The 25,001-nt window shown below is 43.0% G+C and overlaps 3 protein-coding genes across 5 annotated transcripts; 1 reads left to right on the top strand and 2 right to left on the bottom strand.

The window, feature by feature from the left end:
• Positions 1 to 2,082: 2,082 nt before the first annotated feature.
• LOC133904421 (NAD-dependent protein deacylase SRT2-like) lies at positions 2,083 to 7,431 on the bottom strand. 3 transcript variants are annotated; one of them, XM_062345925.1, is made up of 11 exons: positions 7,257 to 7,431; positions 5,389 to 5,431; positions 5,054 to 5,303; positions 4,904 to 4,969; positions 4,765 to 4,810; positions 3,993 to 4,153; positions 3,759 to 3,888; positions 3,166 to 3,330; positions 2,710 to 2,837; positions 2,484 to 2,583; positions 2,083 to 2,398 (listed from the first exon to the last, which is right to left on the bottom strand). In XM_062345925.1, the coding sequence occupies exons 1-11, from the start codon at positions 7,299 to 7,301 to the stop codon at positions 2,345 to 2,347; spliced, it is 1,188 nt and encodes a 395-aa protein (XP_062201909.1). In that variant the 5' UTR covers positions 7,302 to 7,431; the 3' UTR covers positions 2,083 to 2,344. The 3 variants fall into 3 exon arrangements, with proteins under 3 accessions (XP_062201909.1, XP_062201908.1, XP_062201910.1); XM_062345924.1 differs by having other exon boundaries at positions 5,389 to 5,479; XM_062345926.1 differs by having other exon boundaries at positions 5,389 to 5,471; positions 7,257 to 7,400.
• A 5,985-nt stretch (positions 7,432 to 13,416) lies between these two features.
• On the top strand, positions 13,417 to 15,624 carry LOC133904242 (DNA-directed RNA polymerases I, II, and III subunit RPABC5). Its single transcript, XM_062345699.1, has 4 exons — positions 13,417 to 13,576; positions 14,032 to 14,090; positions 15,194 to 15,288; positions 15,375 to 15,624. The coding sequence occupies exons 1-4, from the start codon at positions 13,541 to 13,543 to the stop codon at positions 15,401 to 15,403; spliced, it is 219 nt and encodes a 72-aa protein (XP_062201683.1). The 5' UTR covers positions 13,417 to 13,540; the 3' UTR covers positions 15,404 to 15,624.
• A 1,038-nt stretch (positions 15,625 to 16,662) lies between these two features.
• On the bottom strand, positions 16,663 to 19,803 carry LOC133905220 (protein kinase STUNTED-like). Its single transcript, XM_062346956.1, has 8 exons — positions 19,526 to 19,803; positions 19,199 to 19,410; positions 18,961 to 19,097; positions 18,356 to 18,871; positions 17,836 to 18,251; positions 17,632 to 17,711; positions 17,215 to 17,506; positions 16,663 to 17,106 (listed from the first exon to the last, which is right to left on the bottom strand). The coding sequence occupies exons 1-8, from the start codon at positions 19,733 to 19,735 to the stop codon at positions 16,852 to 16,854; spliced, it is 2,118 nt and encodes a 705-aa protein (XP_062202940.1). The 5' UTR covers positions 19,736 to 19,803; the 3' UTR covers positions 16,663 to 16,851.
• Between the last annotated feature and the right edge of the window lie 5,198 nt (positions 19,804 to 25,001).

The raw sequence follows: 25,001 nt of genomic DNA on the forward strand, positions 1-25,001 counted from the left end.
GTCCGGAGGCGTGAGGGTCACAGTGCTACTTGCATACTAAGCAGAGCAGAGAAAGGGGAATAGGAGGACTCACAGTGCTGGCTTTCTTCTTGACCTGAGGGTCCAGTTGAGAAGATTGTCCAGTTCGGCTTCCTTCTCGATCTACAAGAAGCATCGAGACGACCGGAGATGCTGCGGCTCACTCGGCAGCGACCGACGCAGAGTACTTCCAGTCAAGGACGACGCCAACTGCCCTGCACGCACGATGAGACACGGCATCGGTGGAGATGGGCGACGAGGGGAAATATCCGGGCGTCCGAGGCGATGCGGTTAGCTGGCGGTGCATGATACTCCAAACCCTAGAATCGCCATGGGAGATAAATGCGAGAGGAGGGAGAGATGGGAAACATTGATTTTGTTCCATGGCATTTGGGGGTAAATATTCACGAAGTAAAGGGGCAGGTCAATAGTAGGTCGGTTGGATTTGTCGGGAAGCGAGTTTTCCACCGATTCACCGATTTCTACAATGAATTGTGAGAAGAATCGACACAGTAAACTAAGGAAAATTTTGTTTCCCTATGTTTTTTTGCGTCGAGTAGGGATATTTATCATCTTAGCCTATAAAATACAAAGGACTATAGGGGACGATTCTCTTTGTCTACATTTACTCCACGGTAGCGTAGGGATACAAAATACAAAGGATTGTAGGTTATGTGAGATTAATTGGATTTGAACGGTCCTGCAACACCCTAGTGCCGAGCCTAGCTCAGCCACTACATGTTAAAATTTTCTATCTAGAGGTGAAAAGGGGCCGCTACACGATGATCATTATACATCTAATCCAATTCAGTGATCAAAATTTTGAAATGGCTGTGGCTATTTCAAAATCTAGTCGACGGTGAGGAGTTAATCGGCTTAGACTGCAGGGGAGACATAAGGCACGGGTATAATTCATTTCGAGCAATGGGTGCAGTGGAGGTAAGAAGCATGACGGCAAGGGCCATTCACCTGAGAATATATGGGTGTGATTGTTTAATCGTATGTTCTGTTTTCCATATGAATTGTATGCACAGGCTGAGAAGAAGCAGGATGAGCGGATATAAGAGTGTTAAAAAGAAGAGTGTTTGTTTGGTTGTATCTGTCTAGACATGCTGAGCTATATTTTTGTTTGGTTAATCGAATCTGGGATTGTATGAGCGGATGCAAAAGCTAAAATTCCGATTGGTTGCTTGCATAAAGATGTTTTTTTTGACACTGACAAGTGAGTCCATCTGCATGAGAGTATGTATGAACTTGCATCCGTCAGGCAAGACTGCATATAATTGAGCGTCCCTCCCGTGTTAGACTGAGAGCGTACATTTGCATCTACTGGATCAGACTAGAACAGTGTATACGTGTAACAAATACACTTCTCTCTAAGATTATACATATCAGTCAAATCGAGATTTGTTTGTACGGACAACCAATCACCCCTATGCGTGGTGCTAAGGATGAAGATGGACTGGTTGTTTGACCGGTCATGCTTAGGCTATGTTTCTTTCAGGTTTTGATTCTGAAATATGCTCTCAAAAGCTAAAGCTGAAATAAATAGTATGATTTAGCGGTGAAAATTTAGAATTAGGATTCACGATTCAGCTCCTAGAATCCAAAGCTACCTTTAGCATTAGAAATTTAGAACCCACGAGCTGCTCAGGAGGTGCTTTCTGTGCACTCTGGGTATGACATTCGGAGGTGGTCGATAGAGGTACTACAAATATTGTACACTTCATCTACATCAAAATTCAACCCAAAGACTATGATATGAAATCGCCACAGCTTTGAAGAATCAGCTTCTCCAAAGGATCAACTTCTGAAAGAGCCATAGCATGAAAAAAAAAAGCCCTTAGTATCATCGTCACGGTAGCACTTCTACATCTAGTGGTGGGCCTCATTTTTGTTTGCCTCGCCTTCAGGGGTAGATCCAGGTAGGTACCCGGGTGTGCCCAGACACCAAAAAAAAACGAAAATTAGTTCAAGTATAGACATAGTTTAAAGCAAAAAAAAAGAGAGCAAACATTGCAATTTATATTCATGTAAGACCTCTGGTACTCTAATCTGAACAAGTTGTATTGCAATTCGCTTAATTTTAACCTTAATTTCATTAGACTTGTGATGTAGTACATATGTTGTACTAGAAATTACAATTGTATGCAGCTAGTGTGGAATGAGCACATCTATGAGAATTTTTCTAGATCCGCCACTGCTTGCCTCGCCTATTATATGGTTCACCTTGTCTTCTTCACTGCTAACAGAGCTCTCCTAAGATTGTTCTTACGAGAGACTGTGATTGCCACAGAAGACGCCTTGACACTTCGGCAGCACATACTCAACTTACATTCGGTATGGCCAGACTTCCCATCTGAAGTATTCTGGGCAATATCTGAAGAAGGTGTGCAACAAGGCAAAAGAGAACTGCAGTAAGTCATATACTGCGTTACATAAAGCTCAAAGTAAGAGACACTAACCTCCCCACATCTCGCATTGATTTTCAACGATAAAATACTATCAGCCCTCGTCTCCCCAATGCTAACCGCGGCTATTGGAGCGTTTGCTTCGTGTGCAAGCCTGGATGCGGATTTATCATCAGTCCGACAGAATTTAACCCAATTTAAAAGATTTGGTCGAAAAGGAAGAACTCTCAGCAAACATGATGATTAACTCTCTCGATCATGTAGTATTTTATAATGATACCTTGCGAGCCTAAAAGCAGACATTGTCATTAGTGCTGAACCAACCACCAGAAGAGCATCGCAATTTCTTGCAGCCTCCTTAGCGCTATCAGCTCTCTCTTGAGGAACATTATCACCAAACATCACAACCTTCAAACATCAGAAATAACACATTAGCTTTCAACTTATACTTACGTTTTCTATAGAATTACATTGAGTTGAGAAAGAATGTGGAAATGGTATAATATATTGATATAGCACTTTACATTCTAGTTCTAGTCATTGCTAAAGAGATTACTCGTTAGTAACTGTATCATATAAGATGCTAATGAAATAAATGTTGCTAATACCAGATAATTCTAGCTAGGAAACCTAGATGTGGCTTAGTATCATTCTTCTAATAATTCAAACTGTAGTTGATCAATACCAACATACGAAGAAATAAATACCACAAATACAGGGGCAAAGAGAATCTCACATCAGGTTTTAGCACTCCACCACATTGATTGCAACTAGGAATATCAAGATCTTGCTCCCAGAACTTCTCATCAATCTCAATATCACCATCAGGTCGCTGCTGTATTCCAAAACTTTTGTTTGAACCTGGTTGCCCCACTTCCAAACTGTCAATAGCTTGAGCCCACTGCAGACACAGCAGCAATGGTCAGTCTTCCGGGGCTACTGAAACCATTAGTCCAAAGAAGGAAAAATAATAGGCATTAATTCACTTGAAAATTTGAGTAGCAAGTGGCATCAGTCATCTACATACATGTATTGCTGTATTCATCAAAATTAGATAATTTAATAACATGAACATCAAATGCAAGAGTTGTACAGCCAAACAATCACTACAAACGAACCATGTTCAAATAATTAAAAAAAGCTTAATAAAAAATCAAATGATTAGTTCCGCAAAAAAATAAATCAAATGATTACAGTAAGTCAAACACTTTACAAGGAACTGAAACTCACTATGAAAACATATTTTTCAAGGGCTCATATGAAACAATCAAACAAATACTACTGCCAATTTGAATGAGATATATAACAAGTATCAAATGGATGACAAACCTTTGGGTTGAGGTACTTCACTTGCTCCTGGAATGACTCTCGGATAATGGATGTACCACATTCTAAACAAATTACCTCATATACACTTCCATGCAACTCAAGTGGCTTACTTCCGGCACGATGATGCAACCTAAATTACATATGCACAAAGTGAAGGTGAAAAATAAGTTACATTGCCCCATAAAAAAAGTTACACTTCTCTCAGTTAACAATAACATAGATCCAGCTCACGACCTATCCACATTTTGGGTAACCATTGAGTGAACACGACCAATTCTTTCTAGAGATGCAAGGGAATAATGGGCTGTATTTGGTTGTGCTTTCGTGAACCTCCTCCATCCAGCATAGCTCCTAGCCCAATACCGCCTTCGGGCTCGAATAGAGCGAACAAACTCCTATTTATCCAAATGGTAAGTGGGCAAGGAAAAGATGATCATGGTAAGTTGATTTTAAATAATGGAGAGAGAATCAGTGATTGTTCGAATTATTTTCTAATGAAAATTGGTTCATATAGTCATAGAAAACCAAGTTGCAAAAATCATATGGCAAAATCATAAAAGGATGACACAAATCATTCAACGGCTTACAGAACATAGCAGAGAAGTTAAGATGAGTCCTAGATAGAGCAGTTAATATTCCCTAATGGTAGAAGCACCTTTTATTAAATGGTTTTCCTAGGTGAATTGTTGTTCAAAAATCAAAACAACATTTAAGTCAGAAGTCAGGACTCCAGAAACTTGTTTTGAAAATATAGTTGATTGTAAAGGAAGAAGTGACCAATGCAACTGGCCTTTTTTATGAGTCTTGCACACAGATAATGGATGTAAATAAACACATAGTGCACAACCTTGTTATTTTTAGGATCCAAGATTCAAATACCAGGTCCAATAATTCAAACAATTTGGCATAGGATGTCCACTTTAAAAATAGCTTCATATGAAAGACAAAATGCTAAGTGCACTTGTATGAACAAGAGGTGTCATTTAACAAGCATAATAGGGCAAACCTGATGAGTAAGTGGTTTAAAACCAGTACTGTACGCCCCGTTAGGACTGTCATAAAATAAGGATTATGATGGTTAGAACATATATAAGAATGGCAAGGCCGGCAATATGGTTTCATGACAGATTTAGCAATGCATGTACCTCCTGTAATCAGGAATTCCTGACTCAGTGCTCATTCCTGCTCCAGTTAACACCATGAGCCTTTTACTGAAGAAGAAAAGTTAATGTAGCTCATTTCACTTCAAATAAAGCTCAGAAGCTTGACAAGGAAGTTCAAATACGGATTGTTACCTTTTATCAATAAATTGATACAGTAGGTCCACATCCTTAGAGCTTGGAGGATCTGAATCAGGCACTATCCGTTTGTCTCTTAAAAATTGGATGTATGTTTCACAATAGTCCTTAGGTGCAACAGCCGATGAATGGTTATTTCTTGCTTGCAAGGAGTGAAAAGAGCATCTCAGAGAGAAAAGATTTTTCCTTCTGTTAAGAAGTCCATTATGTACTGATGCTTGGAAATAGCAGAAAGGAGAACATGATCCTGATAAGCAATTTCAACTAATTAGTACAAAAGTAGCAATAGCCAAATAACCACAGAAAAAAGAAGTTCCTCTCAACCAACTTGCCTCTAGACGCTGCTCTCAGAGCACCTGTTAGGCCTGCAATGATCTGAGTTCCATTACACATGTAAGTTGGTTGTACAATAAACCTAGAGTCCTAGACAGTAAAAATATACTTATAAGGCACCAACTTAATTGCATTGGTATATAGCCAACAAGGCAACCATAACCAGAAAATTGTTCCAAGAAACTTCGATACGGAAGTACCACAAAGAAAGGATCACATTCATACTATATTTCTTTTACACTAACTCATAATCTAAGTGTTGAGCATGTCAAATGAAGTGATACACAGTCTTTCCCAATATGACCTCAATTTTTTCTTTAGAACTTCCAATCTCCACTGTATCTTTTCCTGAAATTTGTACTGGCAAGTGACAACCCATTCACAAAAATGGTTCAAAGTTGGCACATGCAAGGGCCACAGAGACAACTCACAACTAATAAGTTGCATATTTCACAGAAAGCATAGCCTAGCACTATCCTAATCTACCTCAGCTAGAAAAAGCCAAGTTTTCCCTGTGTGAACATATCCTTTCCATCCTGAACTAGTACATACTACTCACAGAAATTCACTTCAAAATTACATAATGTGGTATCATAACTGCTGCTAAACAAGAACATATATAAAATACAGTGCCTTTCTTTAGGGATAAAAAATAAGAGTTCTTGCTTTGAGTTTCGGGCAATAGTTGTAGCTATTCCATTTTTTAAATGATACATCAGGTATAACATATCTTATATACTTAACGACATATAGAAAGGACAAACATGGATATATAAAATACTGAACAATTGTGGAAATTTCTAGTTTTGGAACCCCAAAAATGTTATTTCAGAGCTCTGAACAAAGAGAAGTCCACCCGTCGAAACCAGTCGCTCACCATTGCATCAAATAATATTGTGCTTTGTTCATTCCAGTTCTCACACGTAATAAATGAAGAGAGCACTGAATTTCTTCATGTCATAACACATGCTTTTATTTTATGATAAAAATTGAAAATATGAGAGAAGTACTGTATGGGGAAAATAGGAGAGGAGACTTATAGAAGCAATATTCACTTTTGGTAGTGTTCATTTTTCAATTAAGAAAAGAAGTCATTTCTGGAAGAACAGATTCACTGCTCGGTTTTTCATTAACTATATCTGGACCTAACAAACACCAAAAACCTCACCACAAAAATCTACATCAGATATTAAACTTATGTATCAGCTTCTACATTTATACTAGATAAGTGAGCAGTTTCACGAACCAAATAGAGTTACAGTTTGCAAGTCCTTAGAAGCAGCTTCTTAATTTTAGAATAACTCGAGCATATGAATCTCCATCGGTGGGAAATCTTTTGCATTTGCATCAGTATAGTCTCGACAACAAATCGTTGCTAGCTCCATCCTTAGAAGGTCAAAATGCGAAATACCAGCCTTGTGCTACTTCTCTTTTAACAATTTCCGTACCAATTCCATCAATCCGTATTGGGTCAGTTGAACATTCTACTAGGAGGCCGTTTGAGCCAAGTATCAGCGCTCGCTTGTCCATAGTAATGTCAGGTTACAAATCTTGCGCTGAGCTACCAAACTCTGAAATCGCTGAGCTACCAAACTCTGAAATCGCAACTCTGAAATCGCTGAGCTACCAAACAGAACGACAGTCTTGCCCATTCATATCCCCAAGGCCTCTCGGCTGATATCTAAATCGCCAAACTCTACGCTGCACTTGTCAAACATGCCCAAACCTTGGCCAATGTTTACTGCTGAGCACCCTCAAACACCAATCCACACACTATCATTCGCACGCCTCAGATTAATTTATAAGAAGAGAATAAGAGAGGGAAAATGGAACAGCTAGGGGCAAAATGGAGAGTGCGCGTAATTACCGAAGCCGTAGCGCGGTAGGCGTGCGCCGCTGGGGCCGCCGCCATCAGTGCTCCGGCTGCTAGGCTCCGGCGGGCGGCGGCGCACGTGACGTGGAGGCGCGGTCGCCGCGAGGTCTGGAGACCGCAACGCAGGTGCGGTTTTGTTTGGTGGGAAATAAACAAGGCGGAGAAGACGAGACCAACCACGCTATAATTCCTAGCCACGTCAGCACATATGTGGGGCGGTTACGTGTACGAAGCAGAGGCTGATCAGATCCGTGGATTTTTTTTTCCCCTTTTCGAAAACGTATTTCACAAATAAACTTTGGCCGCCGGTATCGGTCATCGTTGTATTCGACATCTTATATATCGAATATATCTGATTATCAATCTACGAGGTGTCAAATATTAACTACAGTGTTATATTTAGCATCTCGTGTGTCTACTTCCTCCATTTCACAATATTTGTTCATGCATACGATTATGTACAAACCAAAAAATACTGAAATCGAGTGAAAAAATACAATAAGATAAATATGCTACCCCTAATCAATGCAAGAATGAGAGCAAATAATTCATCAATATTGAAGTAAATGCATGCATGCACTCAAAGGTATAGCCCGAGGTCATGGACAAACGTTACGAAACGGAAGGAGTAATATGGTTAGGTCTATGTTATTTTATGAATGGTGTATCAAAAGTCAGTTTTAGTAAATAAGGTACCGATTACATATGCTAAAATTATAAATACGATGATATAACATCTATTTCGACAAATATAACTGTATATGTTATCTAATTTTAAATTTAAACCCATTATTTAACGTCGTAGGTTAATGTCATAACCCGTAAGATTTGGCGCCGTTGTCCGGTAATGCGTTTTTTTCGGAGCAATAAGGCCATCTCCAAGAGAGTCCTCAAATCTCACTTTTCCAGTGCTACAGTATTTTTGCGGTCTACCGTAGCAGTAGAAATTCATCTCCAACAAATCCTCTATCCAGTGCTACAGTGCTGTTACAATAGAAAAATAAGGGATGCTGTAATAGTGATAGGGGATACTATAATAGTGTTTTGAAGATAAAAATTCAAGGTAGCTGTTGGAGATGATCTAACACGCATCCGTCGGGTCAGATAGTGGCGAAGCCATGGTATGGGCCAGAGGGGGCCTGGCACCCCCAACGACGCTGTCATCTCGCTAATAAAATACTAATCAGCACGTGTTAACTGCAGTTCAATTTAATTGATCCCCTCTATGTCTTATTAGCCCTTTCCGTATCTAATTTCTAGCTTCGCCCCTGGGGTCAGATGATATGAGGGCAATAGTGTCATCGTGGCGTCCCTGTCACATTGGTGCAGGGGAGCGCTCCACTGGGCGGCACAGTGTCTAGCTACGGAGCTACCACTGTCTCACAAGTGTGTATGCATAGTGCCGCTGCGTCTCTCCTGGCGTTGCTTGATTGGACCGAGCCTGAACCATCGTCCGTAGCTGTCACTGCACCTTTTTTGTTGTTGATCTTGCTGCTAGTCCTGAAGTCTGTTCTTGTGGGCTCTGCTTAGACTTAACAAGGGTGCACCTGAACTTGCCAAATCACCGTCTGTTTCATCACTGAACTTCATCAGTTTCAGAATAAACCATCACATTCTAATCGAGTACTCCGTAGTAGCAGTGGTGGTACCATTTCAACTCATTGATGCACCCAACCATCCATGAGAGGGTAGAAATCAACCATTACTCCGATCAGGAACACAGTAATATTCACCATAACGCTTTTGGGTAGTTGGGAATGAAGCAGAAGCGTAGAACAACAAGGCCATAAGCCCATGGCAGTGTGACCATTTTGTCAGTGTGACCATTTTGCAGTGAAAGCTACGGATGATGGTTCAGGCTCGGGCCAATCAGGCAACGCCGGGAGGGACGCAGCGACACTATGCGTGCACATTTGTGAGGCAGTGGTACTGTGGTAGCTCCGTAGCTAGGCACTGTGCCGCCAAGTGGAGCGCTCCCCTGCACCAACACGACAGGGACGCCACAGTGACACTATTGCCCTGTCATCCCAACGGATGCGTGTTCTTGCTCCGAAACAAAATATATTACCGGACAACGGCGCCAGATCCTAGGGCCACCGTGCCATTGAACTAAGAAAAAATCTACGATTTGCTATTGAATAACTGTTAATTCTATAATTTATCATCGAATAAATTCTGTTTACTTTAGTATTATCGAATAAATATTTTAGTTCCTTATATGCCATCGAATTCCGATACTAACTTTTGATATACTGTTCACTCATTATGAACAGTACCCAAGAGCTTAAAAAAAGTCAAAAAAAATATGTCGATTTTTGTGCACGCTCTATAATTCATAATCAACCTATTTTAACTGTATTCACCTAAAAATACTATGTAAAATTCAAACTAAAATTTCTCAAAATGTGCTACTTTTGTAATACTGTGCATTACAAAGAACTCACTTTTTCACCGTGGGAGATAATTTTAAAAATTATTACATCACATTAGAGGAATATTAGTAAATTTTCTCAGATTTTTTTAAAATTTTTATGAGGCTTAAAAATTGCAAGAAGTTAAAAGTAGTACATTTTGAAGAATTTTTGTTTGAATTTTACACAGTATTTTTAGGTGAATACAGTTAAAACGGGTTGATTATGAATTATAGAGCGTGCACAAAAATCGACATATTTTTTTGATTTTTTTTACTCTCAGATACTGTTTATAATGACCTGAACAGTACAACGGAGGGTCTGAACAGTACAGCGGAGGGTAATACAGCGGAGGATAGTATCGGAAGCCGATGACATATAAGGAACTGAAATATTTATTCGATGGTATAGAAGTAAACATAATTTATTTGATGACGAATTATAAAATTGGTAGTTATTCGATGACGAATCGTAGAATTTCTGTTGAACTAAAGCTTTTAATAATAGACACGCCAGCATGAGATATGTTACGTGTCAAGTGCGCAAAGTTTGATCGTCAAATCAAGTGGCACTAAGAATAGTCCAATAATATTTTTTAAGAGTCGGTTTGTAAAATACATTTTTTTAAAGGTCAAAAAGTAAAAAATCTACCTCAGATCCCGGGCCTGGAGGTGGTGACCAGTGTCGCGCCAGGATTTGCTCGTGGGATGGGTGGCGAAAAATTGGTTTGAAATGGGTTTTTCTCTCAAACCGTATATCCATTTTTAAATCTGTTTGAATCATGATGTTGCTTAGTACTAATGTAGTAAAATAAGATCCAATATAAATATGTTTTCTTAACTTTTGAATTTTTAGAAAAAGTCAACATTTTGAATGTAATAGTTCAATATTTTGAAAAAAAAAATCAATTCAACTTTTTATGTGAAAATGTTGAGTTAGATTTTGCAAAATATTAAATATTAAATCATTTTTTTTCAAAATAATAATGCATATACAATGCACCAAATTTTAAATCAATAAACACGCTTTATGTGAAAAATTGAAATAGTAGATTCAAAATGTTGAATTAGGTTCTGTAAAATGTTGAATTAGATTCTGCAAAATTTTGAATCGAACCTTTCAAAATATTAAATACATAAAATGCACAAAAATCATAAACCAAGAAACACAACAAAATCATACTAAAGATTAGCAAAATATAAAAATTTGAAAAGAAAAAAATACCCTTCTGGCACCGTGGGCCGTGACTCTTTGATGGATGAGCCGTAGCTGGGCTACTTTGGGCTATCCTATGGGGAAACTACTTTTGGTTGGAGTTTTTTTTTTATTTTTATATTTTCTAACATAAAAATTTATTTAAATATATCCCGATGAAAAGATTTAAAACATAAACACCTACCATTCTCTCATAGGACGGTTAGACCCTTACCGCCCCATAATAGAGAGAGAATATTAGTAAATTTTAGAAATTATCAAATCACATAAGAAAAATATTAGTGAATTTTATCAGATTTTTAGAAATTTATTTGAGGCAGTAACAATTGCTACCCGTTATAAAAGTAGCCTTTTTTAGAAAAATTTAGTTTAAATTCTACATAGGATTTTTAGATGAATTCAATTAAAATAGGTTGAACATGAATTATGGAACACATAAAAAAAATTAGAATTTTTGGAGCAACATAATATCACTGTTTTGAACACAGAAGATATAAGGGGAAATTTAACTTTGGAGTACTTTCACCGTGGGTTACTGTTTCATGCACAGCTTACCGCACCGCTCTTATTTTCGTAAATTTTTTCATCCAAGATATATTTAAATAAATTTTTATGTTAGAAAATATAAAAAAAACTCCTTTTGGTTGCTCTATGCATACGAGGTCCCACTGAGTGGAGCCTACCACTCTTGGGCCATCCGGGAGTTTTATACAATGAAAAAAATTGGTCTAAGAAAAATGGGTAATTTTTGTTGTGTGATACTGTGACTATGTGATTTTCGCTACAGGACATCGACAAAGTGGAAATTTGCTGGAGGACACTATCAAATTATGACTATTTATTGTAGAACACCACCATGATTAAATAGTATATTTTGCTGATGATGTAAGAGAATAGTTTCTAAATGAACTTTGATACCCTTGATTACACTTACATGCGGGATTTGACCCCACTTGTCATGCTCTTCTCTGCTCCCACTCTTTCTTCCTTTTCCTTTGAGTGCCAACCGGGCCCATAACATCTTCTTCCTTCTTGTGCCTCTTGGCAGCATGGTGGTAAGAAGAGAAGACAACAAGAGTTGGCCAAGAAGGAACACCACCACCGGATCTACCTCTGTAATCTCCTTTTGCCTCTCATGTTCCTCTTTTCCTTCCAACCGCTGCTGCTCCCAATCCAAGTAGAGCAAGAAGCAAGCACCGGCTCTACTCTCTCTCTCTCTCCATTAACGACAAATTCACCACCGCCTATCACCATCGCGCCATCATCCCTAGAGCCACACAGTCGCATCGCACGAACTTGGAGCATCATTAGCAGGAGCCTGTTGTTGCCGCCCAAGTCATCATCTCGATTGCCGAGCAAGGGATCTGCCTCCAAGAAGGTACATCTCGTCGTCGTGTTGGTCTTTCACGTCAGTCCTAGTAGCAGCACCGCTACTCCCTCTCACCCAAGCTACCGTTGTCCACCTTGAGGAGTTGTTGGTTGCGCTTCGCGGGATAGGTGCAACTACGCCTCCCTCCTATTTGGCTTGGAGTGCGCACCGAAGCCACACGAGCGAGGCAGTAGCGATGGTCATGTTGCCCTAGGTATTGACGAGCGGGATGCAACCGGCGTGAGTATGGACTAGAGGTGGAGCTCGAGGTGGTGCAGGGTCTTGCATCCGTAGCTATTTATTAGGAGCTCTGCAACATGGATCAATTGCTATGGCCTTTGCAACTATGTAGATTTGGGGAAGAAAAAGGGAATTCTGTGGAGCAGAGAGAGCATGATGTGGTGAAGGCAGGACCTGCTACACCAATTATGCTCCTTGGCCAGGAGGAAAGAATTGGGCAAATGGGAAGAATGGAGAAAAAGAAAAGCAAAGACAGAAATTTTCAAGGAAAAAGACAAAAATTAAGGGCAAGAGTGTCTTTCCCCCTCACCAACATATATTATTTTAATCGTGTTGGTGTGCGTTCTCGTGTGCTTTTCTACCATAACGATGCACCATTTCCTCTCGTTACCCTTTCGATCCGGACACCCCTCCACCCTATCGCACTTCAGCGATGCTGGGAATAAGTGAATTCATTATGCTATAATTTCATCAGCTTGTAGCTAAAATAATATTGATTGCATCTCACCATATAAATCACATGAATGTAGCCTAGGGTAATGAAAAAGTGGTTAACTAACTACAAAATTGCTATTATCATAGTAACGTATACTCCATCATCTCAAATAGATGTCGCTTTAGAAATTTAGTTTTATTCTCAAATATATATCATTTTATATTTTTTAGGTAATAGTTTTCCAAAGAGCTTCTATTAAAAGATATTAGAAGTTAAAGAGTAGAATTGAACGAGTGTGGTCTATTGATGGATTGCATGCTATTAATTGAAAATGAGAACAAAGAGAAGTAGACATGTATTGATTACTACATACGCACCAGCACTCAATTATTTCTTTGGGAACTCCGATCAAGTTGGATGGCCAGGCCCGCTAGACGAAGCGAAAGAGGGGAAAAGGGAGGAGAAAAGGGACACGCGGTAGGATCTCCGCCGTTTGAAATGCAATAAGATTCGTGCGAGGCCACGCCCAGAGCTATCAAATCCTCGTTTTCACGCCGAAACCCTTCCACTTCTTCTCCGGGCTCCGGCGGCGGCGGCGGCGGCGAAGATGATCATCCCGGTGCGCTGCTTCACCTGCGGCAAGGTAAACCCTCCCTCCCAACCAGTACTCCCCAGCCTCCAGTTCACGCGGTTGCCGCGCCGCCGGTTCGAGTGCGGTTCGGCTCGCTTCGTTCCCCTAGGGTTTGGTTGGCCTCTTTCGCTGTCGCTGCGGCGCCCGCTCGTGCTCCGCTTGTTACCTCTCTGGGCCTTCACTAACGCACGCCGTGATTTGGGCACACCATTTGTTAGGGTACCCGCTAGCTCGTCTTCTAACCCTAGAGCATGGGGATCTTGTAGGATGGCGTGATTGTTCCATTGTTCTTGCATGTGGTGGCCGACTCTTTGCACCATTTCGTTAATTATTTTGGCTAGGTCCTGGATGCGCAGAGGCCCGCTAGGTTTTTGATTTTGGTTAGGTTTATTTCTATGTTCTTAGTCTTAAGAGGGATTATCACAATGGTGAGGTGACCTGAAAGGTTTGTTTTTTCTGTTTGGCAGGTGATCGGGAACAAGTGGGACCTCTACCTCGACCTCCTCCAGGCCGACTACACCGAGGGGTAAATTTGCATATCTTTTGCATCTTGAGTGTTTGCGTTGGTTCATGCTGTGGTGTCTAGTGGTGGTTTTCGTTAGAATAACAGGACTCACAAAACGATTCAAAGACAAAGGGAAGATTTTCCGTGCTTCCTTCATCTCCTTATAAATGTATTTATTAGTTCCTGCACAGCGACACTTTAAAAGCTTTTGTGAGGAAATTAGGCACACAAGATCAGTTGTACATTTTGTTAAGTGTGAAAGACCATGGTAAATGCAAAACAATACTAGTCTTGTATAAATTTGGCTTGTAGTGTGAGAGCGATATGCTGTATGTTACTATGTCTCATGTCAGATAACAATGAGCACCATAATGGATTTAATCCATGACTAATAAAACAAGAGCTTGGCTATACTGATCTAGAAGTAGTAACTGTGTCCTGCAGCCTTTGATTATATGGTTGATCGTTTAACACTTTTACTGATCAGTGGTCACTGATCTATAGGGCGCTTTCTTTTTACTGCTTTAAGAGATTTGTAACTTTTTAAGCCTTCTTGTTTTATCAATTTTGGGAAATTGTCATTGTGAGATCTTCTAGGTACACTTACATGTTATCTTCAGAGTAGCTAAGACCTATATCTAGAACTTCAGGTTTTCTCTTTGCATCCTACTAGGGTCATGCTTAAACTTTTGCTATGTTTATCTTGAACATTGGTTATCGAAATAAATCGGTACTGATACTATATATGCCAGAGGAAACTGATAATAGTTTAACTCACATAATTACAACACATATTGGAGACCTCATTTGATTATGAATGTAAGAAACTGAATTCCAGCAAACAAGTGGAGTCCTTACCATGATGAAATGCTCCCACACATTTGCATATTGATTTCGAGCTATGCGTTGCAGTTACCCAGAAAATTATGATCATCGATGGGCTCCTTGGCCTTGTTTATGAACAGACTTGTCAATTTGTAGTTTCTGGACAGTATTGTTAAAGAATTGTCTCTAGCTAGTACCTAGTATACCAAATATGTTAATCTTTGAATTATTAGTACACAGAACTGTAGCTATCCAGAATCATATTTTTATATCCCTTTTCCGGTGCTTTCTATTATCAGGGATGCTCTGGATGCTTTGAACTTGGTCCGCTACTGCTGCAGGCGAATGCTCATGACCCATGTTGACCTCATAGAGAAGCTGCTCAACTACAACAGTAAGTTGATACTTAATGCTGCAATTTAAGTTACAATTTTCATTTCTCACTACACCATTTATAAATGGAACAATATTCATTTTCAGCATTGGAGAAGACCGAGACGACAAGTTAATCGAACACATCATCTCCAAAAAGACTTTGTTTCCTAGTATCTTGTGTTGGTGGTATCTTGTTTCTTCTGTGTGAGGAGAGACAGGTTTTGAAATGATGTCCAAAGAGTTTTGATGTGACGGTGTGTGTTGCATCTATGTACTTGTGACACTGTTGGATATTTCTATTAACGAAAACTCCTTATATTTGTGTGAAATGGATCTATAATATTTTGTTAGCAAATGAGTTTTTCTGCTGTAATATTTGTCAATGAGTAGATTGTTGTGTGAGTCATGCGATACTTCCAAATCAATCAAACAAAAGATATCTGCCTCTTTTCTTTGTAACATTTGTTTGTTATGTTCACTTTACACTTGTAAGTGTTGAACTTAATAGTTTTTGCATTTTCTGTTCAACTTCATTTAGTGGTAAATGATTGTAGGTGTTTTGCCATTTATCTTTTGCATAGAAATGCATTACACTCCAGCGAAAAAAAGAGAGAAAAGCATCACACTTGCATGATACTCTGTGTACGTGCTGTTGAATTTCTGATCCAGAGAAGATATTGCCGATTATAAATCCAGATTGGTAATATTATTTCTGCACATTCAGCCATTCTGGTAGAGGTTTTGTTAAACATGCAATTTGTCTTTAGCCATTTGCTTGTCGGCTGTCGCCCTGAGAAGGCTGACCTTTGAGCTATCATTAGGCAAGGGTATGTCCTCTTCATTCCTGTTGACTTGGGTGCAGTGATCACATCCAACTGATGAAATTTCTTAGCAAAGGCGCATGAATGATCCACGAATGCTACTGTATATTTGCAGACCGTGTTTGTATGATTGTATCCACATGATGCTGCATGTGCTTGTGATGCAACATGTTCCTCGTAGGCCTGATCATAGGACAATTTACCTCGCATTTTCGTTGACTCGTGACGGGTTTTCTGGGACTGGCATGTTCAGATTCTTCGTTGTACACTTGTACTTCACGCCTGCACCGATTGACTGAATTTTAACGACTTCATTGTTAGATTTCTTGTCTTCTGTAAGTTGTGACCATAGAGATGGGGTTACTCGATCAAACACCTGTGTCAATTTGAGCAGGCTATATTGAATTATTGAAAGGTTTCCTGTCAACTCTATCCTCTTGCATGAAGAAGAAAGGCAGCATAAATTTTGGAATCACCATTACTGATTCTTGCATAAATTTTGGAATCAACCATTACTGATTCTTCTTCTTCCCTTTCTCTCTTTCATCCTTTGGAAGAGAACACTCGATGAATGCATGAATACTTGAGGAGATGTCAAAACTGGAGATGCTCTGCTTTCGCATATTTGCATATGCAACCTCCCATCTAACGGCAAAGAGAAAAACGCAAAGAATAATGAATCTGTCGGAAATGAAAAGGAATGACGAATCAAAAGAATGGTCTATGCACACAAAATGCGATTCCCGCCATGGGTGGAGCCTTCACTCGAAGCTGGACGATCGGCTCCATCTTCCCTTCATGTACTCCTCCAACGACATGTTTGCGCCGACGAAGTCGACGCTGCCGACCGACCCGGCGTCGTCGTCGACGCCGTCGAACAGCGCGAGGTTGATGTACGACTGGATGTCGTTCTTGTCCGGCGAGGTGACCGCGCCATCGTCGTCGTCGCCCAACACACCGACCTGCGACCTCGCCCGCTTGACGGCGTCGCCGTCGCCGGTGAGCAGCTTCAGGACCTAACGTTCAGTGCAGTAGCATGTTAGCACAACCAAAGAACATGGCAGTGGCTCACTGAAATGGACAATTGCATATGTGTGTTCGGTTCAGAGTTGAGAGCTTATTACATTGCTCATGCTCGGCCGGCGTTGCGGTGCTCGCCTGATGCAGACGGCAGCGGCGAGGGCCATCCTCTCGACCTCGCCGTCGGCCGGCGGCAGGCTCGGGTCGACGAGATCCATGAGCTTTCCTCCTTGTATGACGGAGTTCGCCCACATCACGAGGCTCTCCTGGCCCTTGGGGCCGCCGGCGCTCACCGGCTTCCTCCCGGAGATGAGCTCGAGGAGGACGACGCCGAACGCGTACACGTCGATGTTGTCGCTGACCTTGCCGTGCATGAAGTACTCCGGAGCCAGGTATCTGCCATGAACAGGAGAGAGAGAGAGAGAGAGAGAGAGAGAGAGAGAGACATGTCCACATTTGTCAGGTCACGGTGTCAATAACTTCCAAAGTGACATGATTAAAGTCGTGGAGGCGGAGCGCACCCGAAGGTTCCGGCGACGTCAGCGCCGGTGACCTGCGACGCCGCGTCCGCCGCCCACATCGCGAGGCCGAAGTCACACAGCTGCCTCAGACGAGCACAGAGAAGAGGGGGCTCAGTTCATGCCACGCTTACTACTCTCCAGTCGTCACAGGACCTGAAGACTGAAGAATGTTTGCTACTGACATGTGGGAAAGGTCGTCGTCACCTTGGGTTCGAAGTCGTCGGCGACGAGGATGTTCGAGGACTTGACGTCCCTGTGGATCACCGGGCGGTGGTCGCTGTCACCGTGGAGGTACTCCAGAGCGCGCGCGACGCCGACGGCCACCTTGAATCTCTCCGGCCAGCCGTACACGCCCTTGCCCTGTGTCTCACCGTGCAGCTTCTCTTCCATGCTGCCTCGCCGCATGTAATCGTACACGAGCATGAGCTTGCTGTCGTCGAGGCAGAACCCGACGAGGGACATGACGTTCTTGTGCTCGACGGAGCTGAGGATGTCGATCTCGGAGACGAACTCATCCATAACCTCGTCCGAAGATTTCAGGACCTTCACTGCCAGCTCCTTGCCATCTTCAGTACATCCCCTGTAAACCCGGCCAGCACTGCCTTTCCCTACTATTCGCTCTGCGCAACGCAAATCATTTCGATCATCATCATTCAGCTAGATGCATCTGAAGAAGATGGGTTGGGAACAGCAAGAATCGTTCAATATTGAAATGGAAACATACCTGGAGAGAAGCCATCAGTGATCTTGGCAAGCTCACTGTAACTGAACAATGTGTACTTGGATGAGTACTTCTCTCGGAGTGAGACCAGCTCCTCAGGAACATTCATCTCCGCCCCCTCGATCACCGGAGACGGCATTCCCGAATCCATTCCCGATAGGAATACTTCCGGGTCATCAGAAAGCTGGTCTGAATTCACCGGCGATATTGCTGACCACCGGGTCGGGAGCTTCATCGCCCACTGAGCCACAGAAATTTCCGACGAGTCCGGCAAGGCAGATTTCATGTCCTTCCTTAGGAGCGGCCAGCCGGCGGCCACTGCCATCGGTTCCGGCCTTTGACACCTTACCGGACCCGGCGCTAACTTCACTCTCGGCGAGATCAGGGCGCTCATCGACACGGACATGTTCCGGCGCAAGGACCGGCCGTCACCGATCACCAGGTCATCCTGAGCTTTGTCTCCGGTCGCCATCGTCGCGTCGAGTATCTTCCGGTAGAGCCTCCGCGGCGTCTCCAACACTGCACCGCCGTTGGAACAAAGTTTAGCCATTTCGATGATCCGACAAAGAAGGCGGCTAAATTCAGATGAAACTATGTGAGCGACATACTTGCGCTGTAGGGACTGAGCTGCTGCACCTGCACGGCATCTCTGCGGTACACGACCATGCCATCGCTGACAGCGGTGACCGTGCAGCTCGGGGGAACTCTCTGCGCGCAGTACCTCGCGACTGCGGTGGCGGAGGATCTGATCACCGGATGAAACCAACAAAGTCACTACTTGGAGAAGAGAGAATCAGGGAAACACCTGATCAATTTTGATGGAAATCCCCAATGTCGATTCGGTACCCGAGAGGCCTGCTGGAGCTCTTTGTGACACCGAGAATGAGGTGCATAGCGCCGTAGGAGGTCGCCTCGGTCACCAGAGCCCTCTTGATCGATGGCCCCTGGCAGACCTTAAGTTCCAGGTCGATCTGGTTGCGGTCGCAGAAGCCCTTGTACGCGCCGAGCACGGAGGCGAGCGAGCCGACGGCTCTCATCTTCACCTCCGCCATGTCCTTCTCATCTCCTGCGACGCGAGAACAGAGACGGAGCAGCAAACGTGAGGAGGACACCTGGTGGGAAGGGGTCGAGAAGAGGAGCCTGATGGGGGAGCAGAGCAAAAAGCAAGGGCACCGCGGCAGAAAACGCACCATCTGCGGCGGCGGCGGCGACGTGGAGCGCGACGACAAGGTCGCCGGCAGCGGCGGCCTTGACGAGCGCCCAGGTGAGCAGCTCCCTGCCGGCGGCGTCCCTGTGCAGGGCCACCAGCACCGTCCTCCTCCCCCCGACGCCCCCCAGCGGCGGCGGCGCACACCGGACGCAAGAAAGCGGCCTGAACTTCATGCCTTTCGAATACAAATGGATCAAGAACCTACTCTGCTTCTTGATCTGGCGCGCTGCTCTGCTCTGCTTTGGTTCGTTGGACGGGGGAGAGAAGGAGCAGGTGGCGGTTGCGTTATATGCCCGTTGCCGCTGCCGTGGCATCGAAGCTGGCTGCGCGGGCGCCAGATTTTTTAAAGCTCTGCCGTGCCGCCGCCGCGGCTGTTTGAGTTGGAAGGAAGCAGTCTGCACTCCGCGCGGCTTGCGGTTGCGGGCGGTCGCATCCAGCGGTGCCGCCGGCGCCGCGCGCGACTGGCCGCTGTTCTGCTGGAATCAGGAGGTCGCCCCAGTCGTCCGATCTGGATATTCGCAGATGCACGGCCGTGCTGCTCCGTTCAGGACTGCTGCCGTAAGGGGACTGCGCGTGTTTTTTTTTTATTTAAAAAAAGGGAGTTGCTAATTTTGAGCCCATGTTTTTCCTCTTTTCTCAGGCGACAGCTGTGAATGGCTCATAGACTTTCTTCAACCTTCAGCCAAGACAATAATTTCTTGAACCTTCAGAGCGTTTATTCCGTTGCACCGCTGTCCTACCTTCGTCTCGCCCGCTACCTCCGTCATGCTAACCACTCTGTTTTGGAGCTTCCCCGCTCTGGCACCGACCCACCGGTTGTCCGTTGCCTATCCCGTGGCCGGTGGCACCCCCACACCCGTCTCCTCCGTCAGGCTGACTTGCCGCCCGTTGTCCACCCTCTAAAGCCGCAGGGCACAAATCCTCGCCGAAAAAGCTCACCGACAAAAGCCCCGAATCATAACCTCTCATTGCTGGTGGAATTTGAACGTCGTCTAAAATCTCGTGCGATTTCAAACATCCGAAGATTAGAAAGCTGAAAAAAAGGCATTACAACGTACAATATAATTGATTATACCGTTATTTTCAGATCGACTACGTATGAGTGGGTTGACCATCGTTTTCACTGGTAAGTTAAAAAATCTTGGTTAGCGTTTATGCACTAACAATTGTTGATGCGAAAAGATGCTACGCCAAATACTGAGTACTTCATGTGCAAAATACTAGATCAGATATTCTGATCCTCCGATCGGATGTTCCAATTGACGTCGGATGTTTCGATTTGAATATACGATGGATAGCACCTAGGAAACTCTAGTCGTGCCACTGCACCGTTGGACCTTCATCGTTACCCATGCTCGGGAGGGATCCCATCAGAGCATAGATGGCCGGTGGATTGTCCATGGTCGTCGAGATCAAGAACAAGAAGCAATAAGAAGGTTGGAAAAGAGAACTAGGACAAAAAGGATAAAAAAGATAAAGTAAATTGTATTTGTTCGATTGGATGTTGGATGATCTCAATCGGCCATGACCTTTTATATTTATAGGGAGGGTTGGTCTTTCCCCGTTTTGAGTTAGAATCTACCAAAACTTATCTTCAAATCCGACTCAATCTCTTCCAAAAAGCCAAATCCGACTTAAATCGGATTTCCCATGGTTTGACCACCCGAGCTCACGGTTTGAATGCCAGCACACAGAGGCTCGGGTTAAGTGGATCGATCACTTCCTTTTGCTCTCCCACTCTCACTTTTCTCTCACTCACTCTCTCTCTCTCTCTCTCTCTCTCTCTCTCTCTCTCTCTCTCTCTCTCTCCACCCTACTTGTCACGTTCGAAGGCCGGAGATCCGAGGTGGGAACTCCCGTGAGCTTCCTGGAGGACTTCCCTAAGTTTTCCCCCTCTTCTCCCTCGCCGTAGAGCCATTCATCGACCGCGAGCTTCACCACCACTTCGGGAGCCGACCCGTGAATCGAAGCCTCCCTGAAGCATTCCAATTCAATAGAAAGCTTCCATAAGCTGAGGTGAGCTATCCTCTACCATTTCCCCATTGTTTCCAAGCTTGATTTGACCCTCTGTCGTTTAGGCCCAAGTTCAACCTAGTCTAGATCCAATCCATGGGTTATTTGGAGATTAGCTCGGTGAATGATGTCCAAATCACTTTAGAAACACTCCACTAGTCCCATAGAGTATTTTAGTACCCTTCGTTATTGAAGGTCTCGCTAGAATTCTCACCGGTGACCCCGTAAAGGCACTACCGGCAAGGTCTGGCGGTCTGACTGCCAGTTAGGGACCGAAGAATCCAAGTTGAAAACTTATACATGAGTCTGATTGCCACTTGGACCGGTTTGACCACTGGTGGGTGGTCTGACTGCTACCATGCCTATAGTTAGACCGCCAGAGGCCAAAACTCTCTGGTGACAGTCGGTCAGACTGCCACCCTAAGGTCAGTCTGACCGCCTGCCTGTGAAGGCTAAGGTGAGGCTAGGTTAGCTTATTCGGGGTTGCAAACTTTGAAACCATAATCCTCTAGCGATCCTTTGCAGATGTTTTCGAGTCGTAGTGCTCTACTATTACTTGAGCATGCATATTGCATCCTTTTTGCATTGTTCATTTATTTATGCATTGCATCCATGTTTCTTTTAGAGAGTATTGATCCGATAGTTCAAGCAAGCGAAAATGATGCCGGTCTACCACACTTCTGTGAGTGTTGTGTGGGAAGTATTAGGCAAACCCCAGAGTAGCAAGGCACATATCTAAGCATATTACACCCTTTGTTCAATTGAATGAAGTCTAAAATTGATAAATTATGCTTTATGTAAGTTTGCATATTCAATGAGTCGATGTTGGGCTTCTATGGGTAGAACCTATGTGATGCATTATCCTACCTTGGTTATTTGATGATCCATATCCTTGTAGCGTTGATAACATGGTTGATGTCTAACTTGAAGGTTATTCGAAATGCTTAGCAATGCATAGATCCTCGGTAGAAGTCGAGCGATGGTGTAACCATTGTTCGTGAGCTTAGGGCTTACTTATGATTTACGAATACATTTATGATGTTGAGATGGTTGGATGAGTGGTGAGTATGAGGCGAGATGTGGGCGTTGTTAGGAGTGTTTTCTGCTCAGGAGGAGTCCTCAGGGCAATTCAAGAGAGGAACCTGGACACCGTAGACTGCCTGCATCGTTTAAGGCCGTCCGTTGTTGCAGTTGTCTCTAGCACTTACCTTACTCACCACATGCCGATCTAATGGTAAGGCGAGCCGAATACCTCTGTAACTGTGATAATTTGGGCCTGAACATTGATGGTGTGAGCGAGCGGGCTTGTAGAGGTATCTAGTTTGCTCCGGAAGTAGTTCTAGATACCTCCATGTCGAGCGATGCATGATCCAAATGGTTGGGGCTTATTAGGAAAGGTTGACACGAGTACCTCCTTGCGTGGGCCTGTGTGGACACGTGAGCTGTATGGTCCTCGAGTTATGTGGGTCCAGGCGTATCCCCCTGCATGGTGTAAAAATATTTTGAAATACCATGCTCTCGGTCATGAGTATGTTTATGTTCATTGGTATCGGTTGTAGAGTTATGAATGTGGAATGGTGGTATGAATGGTATGTTAGGTAATGTTTATGGCTGGCTATTGAGGTATTACTATGGTTCCATTTACATTTGTGTACATTTGGTTATTGCAGGGTATAATTGTATGATTGTTGGTTATGTTTAGATGCTCACATATATATGTCTAGGTTGTGGGCGCATATGTTTTAATCAAACTTGTGGCCTTTTTTCTTGCTAATGGCCCAATGCATAATCCTTGGAGTTGGGTTATTTATATACAGCCTATATAGATTAAGTCTTGCGAGTACCTTCGTACTCAGCTGCTCTACAGGTTCTGCAGGTAAGGAAGGGGCAGTGTTGGCTACTTCATGCCCGCTGATGCTAGCGGTGGGAATGAGTAGCCAACTGCTCAGAGGTCGCGCTTTTAGGGTGAAGCCTATTGTTTAAGTCTTTTGCTGTCTTTAGCTTTGGTTTCCGCTACATAGTTTCTCTTTTGGGATAGGAGTTGATCAGTTTTAGTATCATTCTAGATCTCTTTTGCTATAAATTGTTAAACTTGTAAATATTTAAGAACTTGTAATATGATTAATTTCTCACTCTTTATTAAACTTAGTTATGATTGCTTATGTTGGAAAGGAATGTGTTCCGATCTTGGGCATAAAACACGTGCTGGGACTACTGAGATGGTATTCTAATTAATTGTTGAGGTTTTGATTATGAATAATGATCCTCCTGATGATTAATTAGAATACTGTTTGGACGGTTCCTCACATCGGCTTCCCATTGATATGACCTTTCACATATAATGGCTTCAAGTGCCGATCCATCTCTTTTGGCCCCAAATCCAATTGAGCTACTTCACCTTCATCCATAACATGAAATTCTAAAGGTAACATAAAAACCATATTTATATCCATACCTTCGGTTGGTGAAGCATTATTAGCATGCACTGGCAAATCACCATAATCAAGCAGTTCCTTATCTTCCTTATCATCTTGCATAGGCACCGACGTTGTTGTCAATGAAAGAGCTGTTGTAGGAGCTGCTATGGCATCTAGTTTTGGTCTCCACATTTGCTTCACGGGTTGCATTAGTTTAACCTCATTGAAGGTAGCATCCCGTAAATTTTCAGCTTGTTGCTCCATCAACTCTTGCTTGTGTAATCGCTGCAATATTCTTATCTTTGTGTAAGATCAACCCGAGGGACACCACCTCGGCTGTAGGTACTTAGAAAGCAACTTGCTACTACTTGCTTTATGACCATTGGGCTTTGAATCAACTTAAACAGTAGTAGGCACATGTTTAGACTTGACTGGTTTAGCACCAAAGATAATCGGTCCTTTGCCAAGCTCCTCGGCAACCACTTTCATTGAACCAATTTCAATAATATAAACATTAGTAGTCCTTGTCTTATCAGTATTAGAATATGAATTTTTAGTAAAAATACTACTTCTCTTGACCCAATATACTTTCTTCACAACTCTAGCATGTTAAACATTACTAGACCAATTTGTATACTCCAATCGATCATGGACTGGATGTGATATTCTGTCAAATACCAGCCTTTGTGGTGCTGCTCATCCTGGATGAAAAGGAGAAAATTGCATATGAGGAGGGGGCATCCACATACCGTTATAACCCCATGTTTGGCAAGGAGGGAATGGCATAGGACGGGAAACCCATGGCCATGGCGACGGACTGAGTGGTGGGTAGACGTTAGTAGCATGATCCTCTCTTGGTTGATGATGATTGTGTACTCCTTGCTTTGGAGGTGATCTTGGTCGCTTAAACCTACTCAGCTGGCTCACATGAGTTGGGATGGCTTTGTCTTTCTCATATTTAGACAAAAGTTGCTTAAAAGTAGACTTGAACTTTTCAACCTTGCCAAGT

This window comes from Phragmites australis, chromosome 22, assembly GCF_958298935.1.
Source record: "Phragmites australis chromosome 22, lpPhrAust1.1, whole genome shotgun sequence".
Classification (NCBI taxonomy): Eukaryota; Viridiplantae; Streptophyta; class Magnoliopsida; order Poales; family Poaceae; genus Phragmites; species Phragmites australis.

Bases quoted from the DNA above. Each gene is read 5' to 3' on its own strand.
- LOC133904242 (XM_062345699.1), top strand. From the start codon at position 13,541: ATGATCATCCCGGTGCGCTGCTTCACCTGCGGCAAG. The intron at 13,577-14,031 runs GTAAACCCTCCC...TCTGTTTGGCAG, and splicing joins GCTGCTTCACCTGCGGCAAG to GTGATCGGGAACAAGTGGGA. The intron at 14,091-15,193 runs GTAAATTTGCAT...TTCTATTATCAG, and splicing joins CAGGCCGACTACACCGAGGG to GGATGCTCTGGATGCTTTGA.
- LOC133904421 (XM_062345924.1), bottom strand. From the start codon at position 7,301: ATGGCGGCGGCCCCAGCGGCGCACGCCTACCGCGCTACGGCTTCG. The intron at 4,970-5,053 runs GTAACAATCCGT...TTTCTTCTTCAG, and splicing joins TATCAATTTATTGATAAAAG to TAAAAGGCTCATGGTGTTAA. The intron at 3,331-3,758 runs GTTTGTCATCCA...CTGTGTCTGCAG, and splicing joins TGAAGTACCTCAACCCAAAG to TGGGCTCAAGCTATTGACAG.
- LOC133905220 (XM_062346956.1), bottom strand. From the start codon at position 19,735: ATGAAGTTCAGGCCGCTTTCTTGCGTCCGGTGTGCGCCGCCGCCGCTG. The intron at 18,252-18,355 runs GTATGTTTCCAT...TGCGTTGCGCAG, and splicing joins CACTGATGGCTTCTCTCCAG to AGCGAATAGTAGGGAAAGGC. The intron at 17,712-17,835 runs GTGACGACGACC...CGTCTGAGGCAG, and splicing joins CCGACGACTTCGAACCCAAG to CTGTGTGACTTCGGCCTCGC.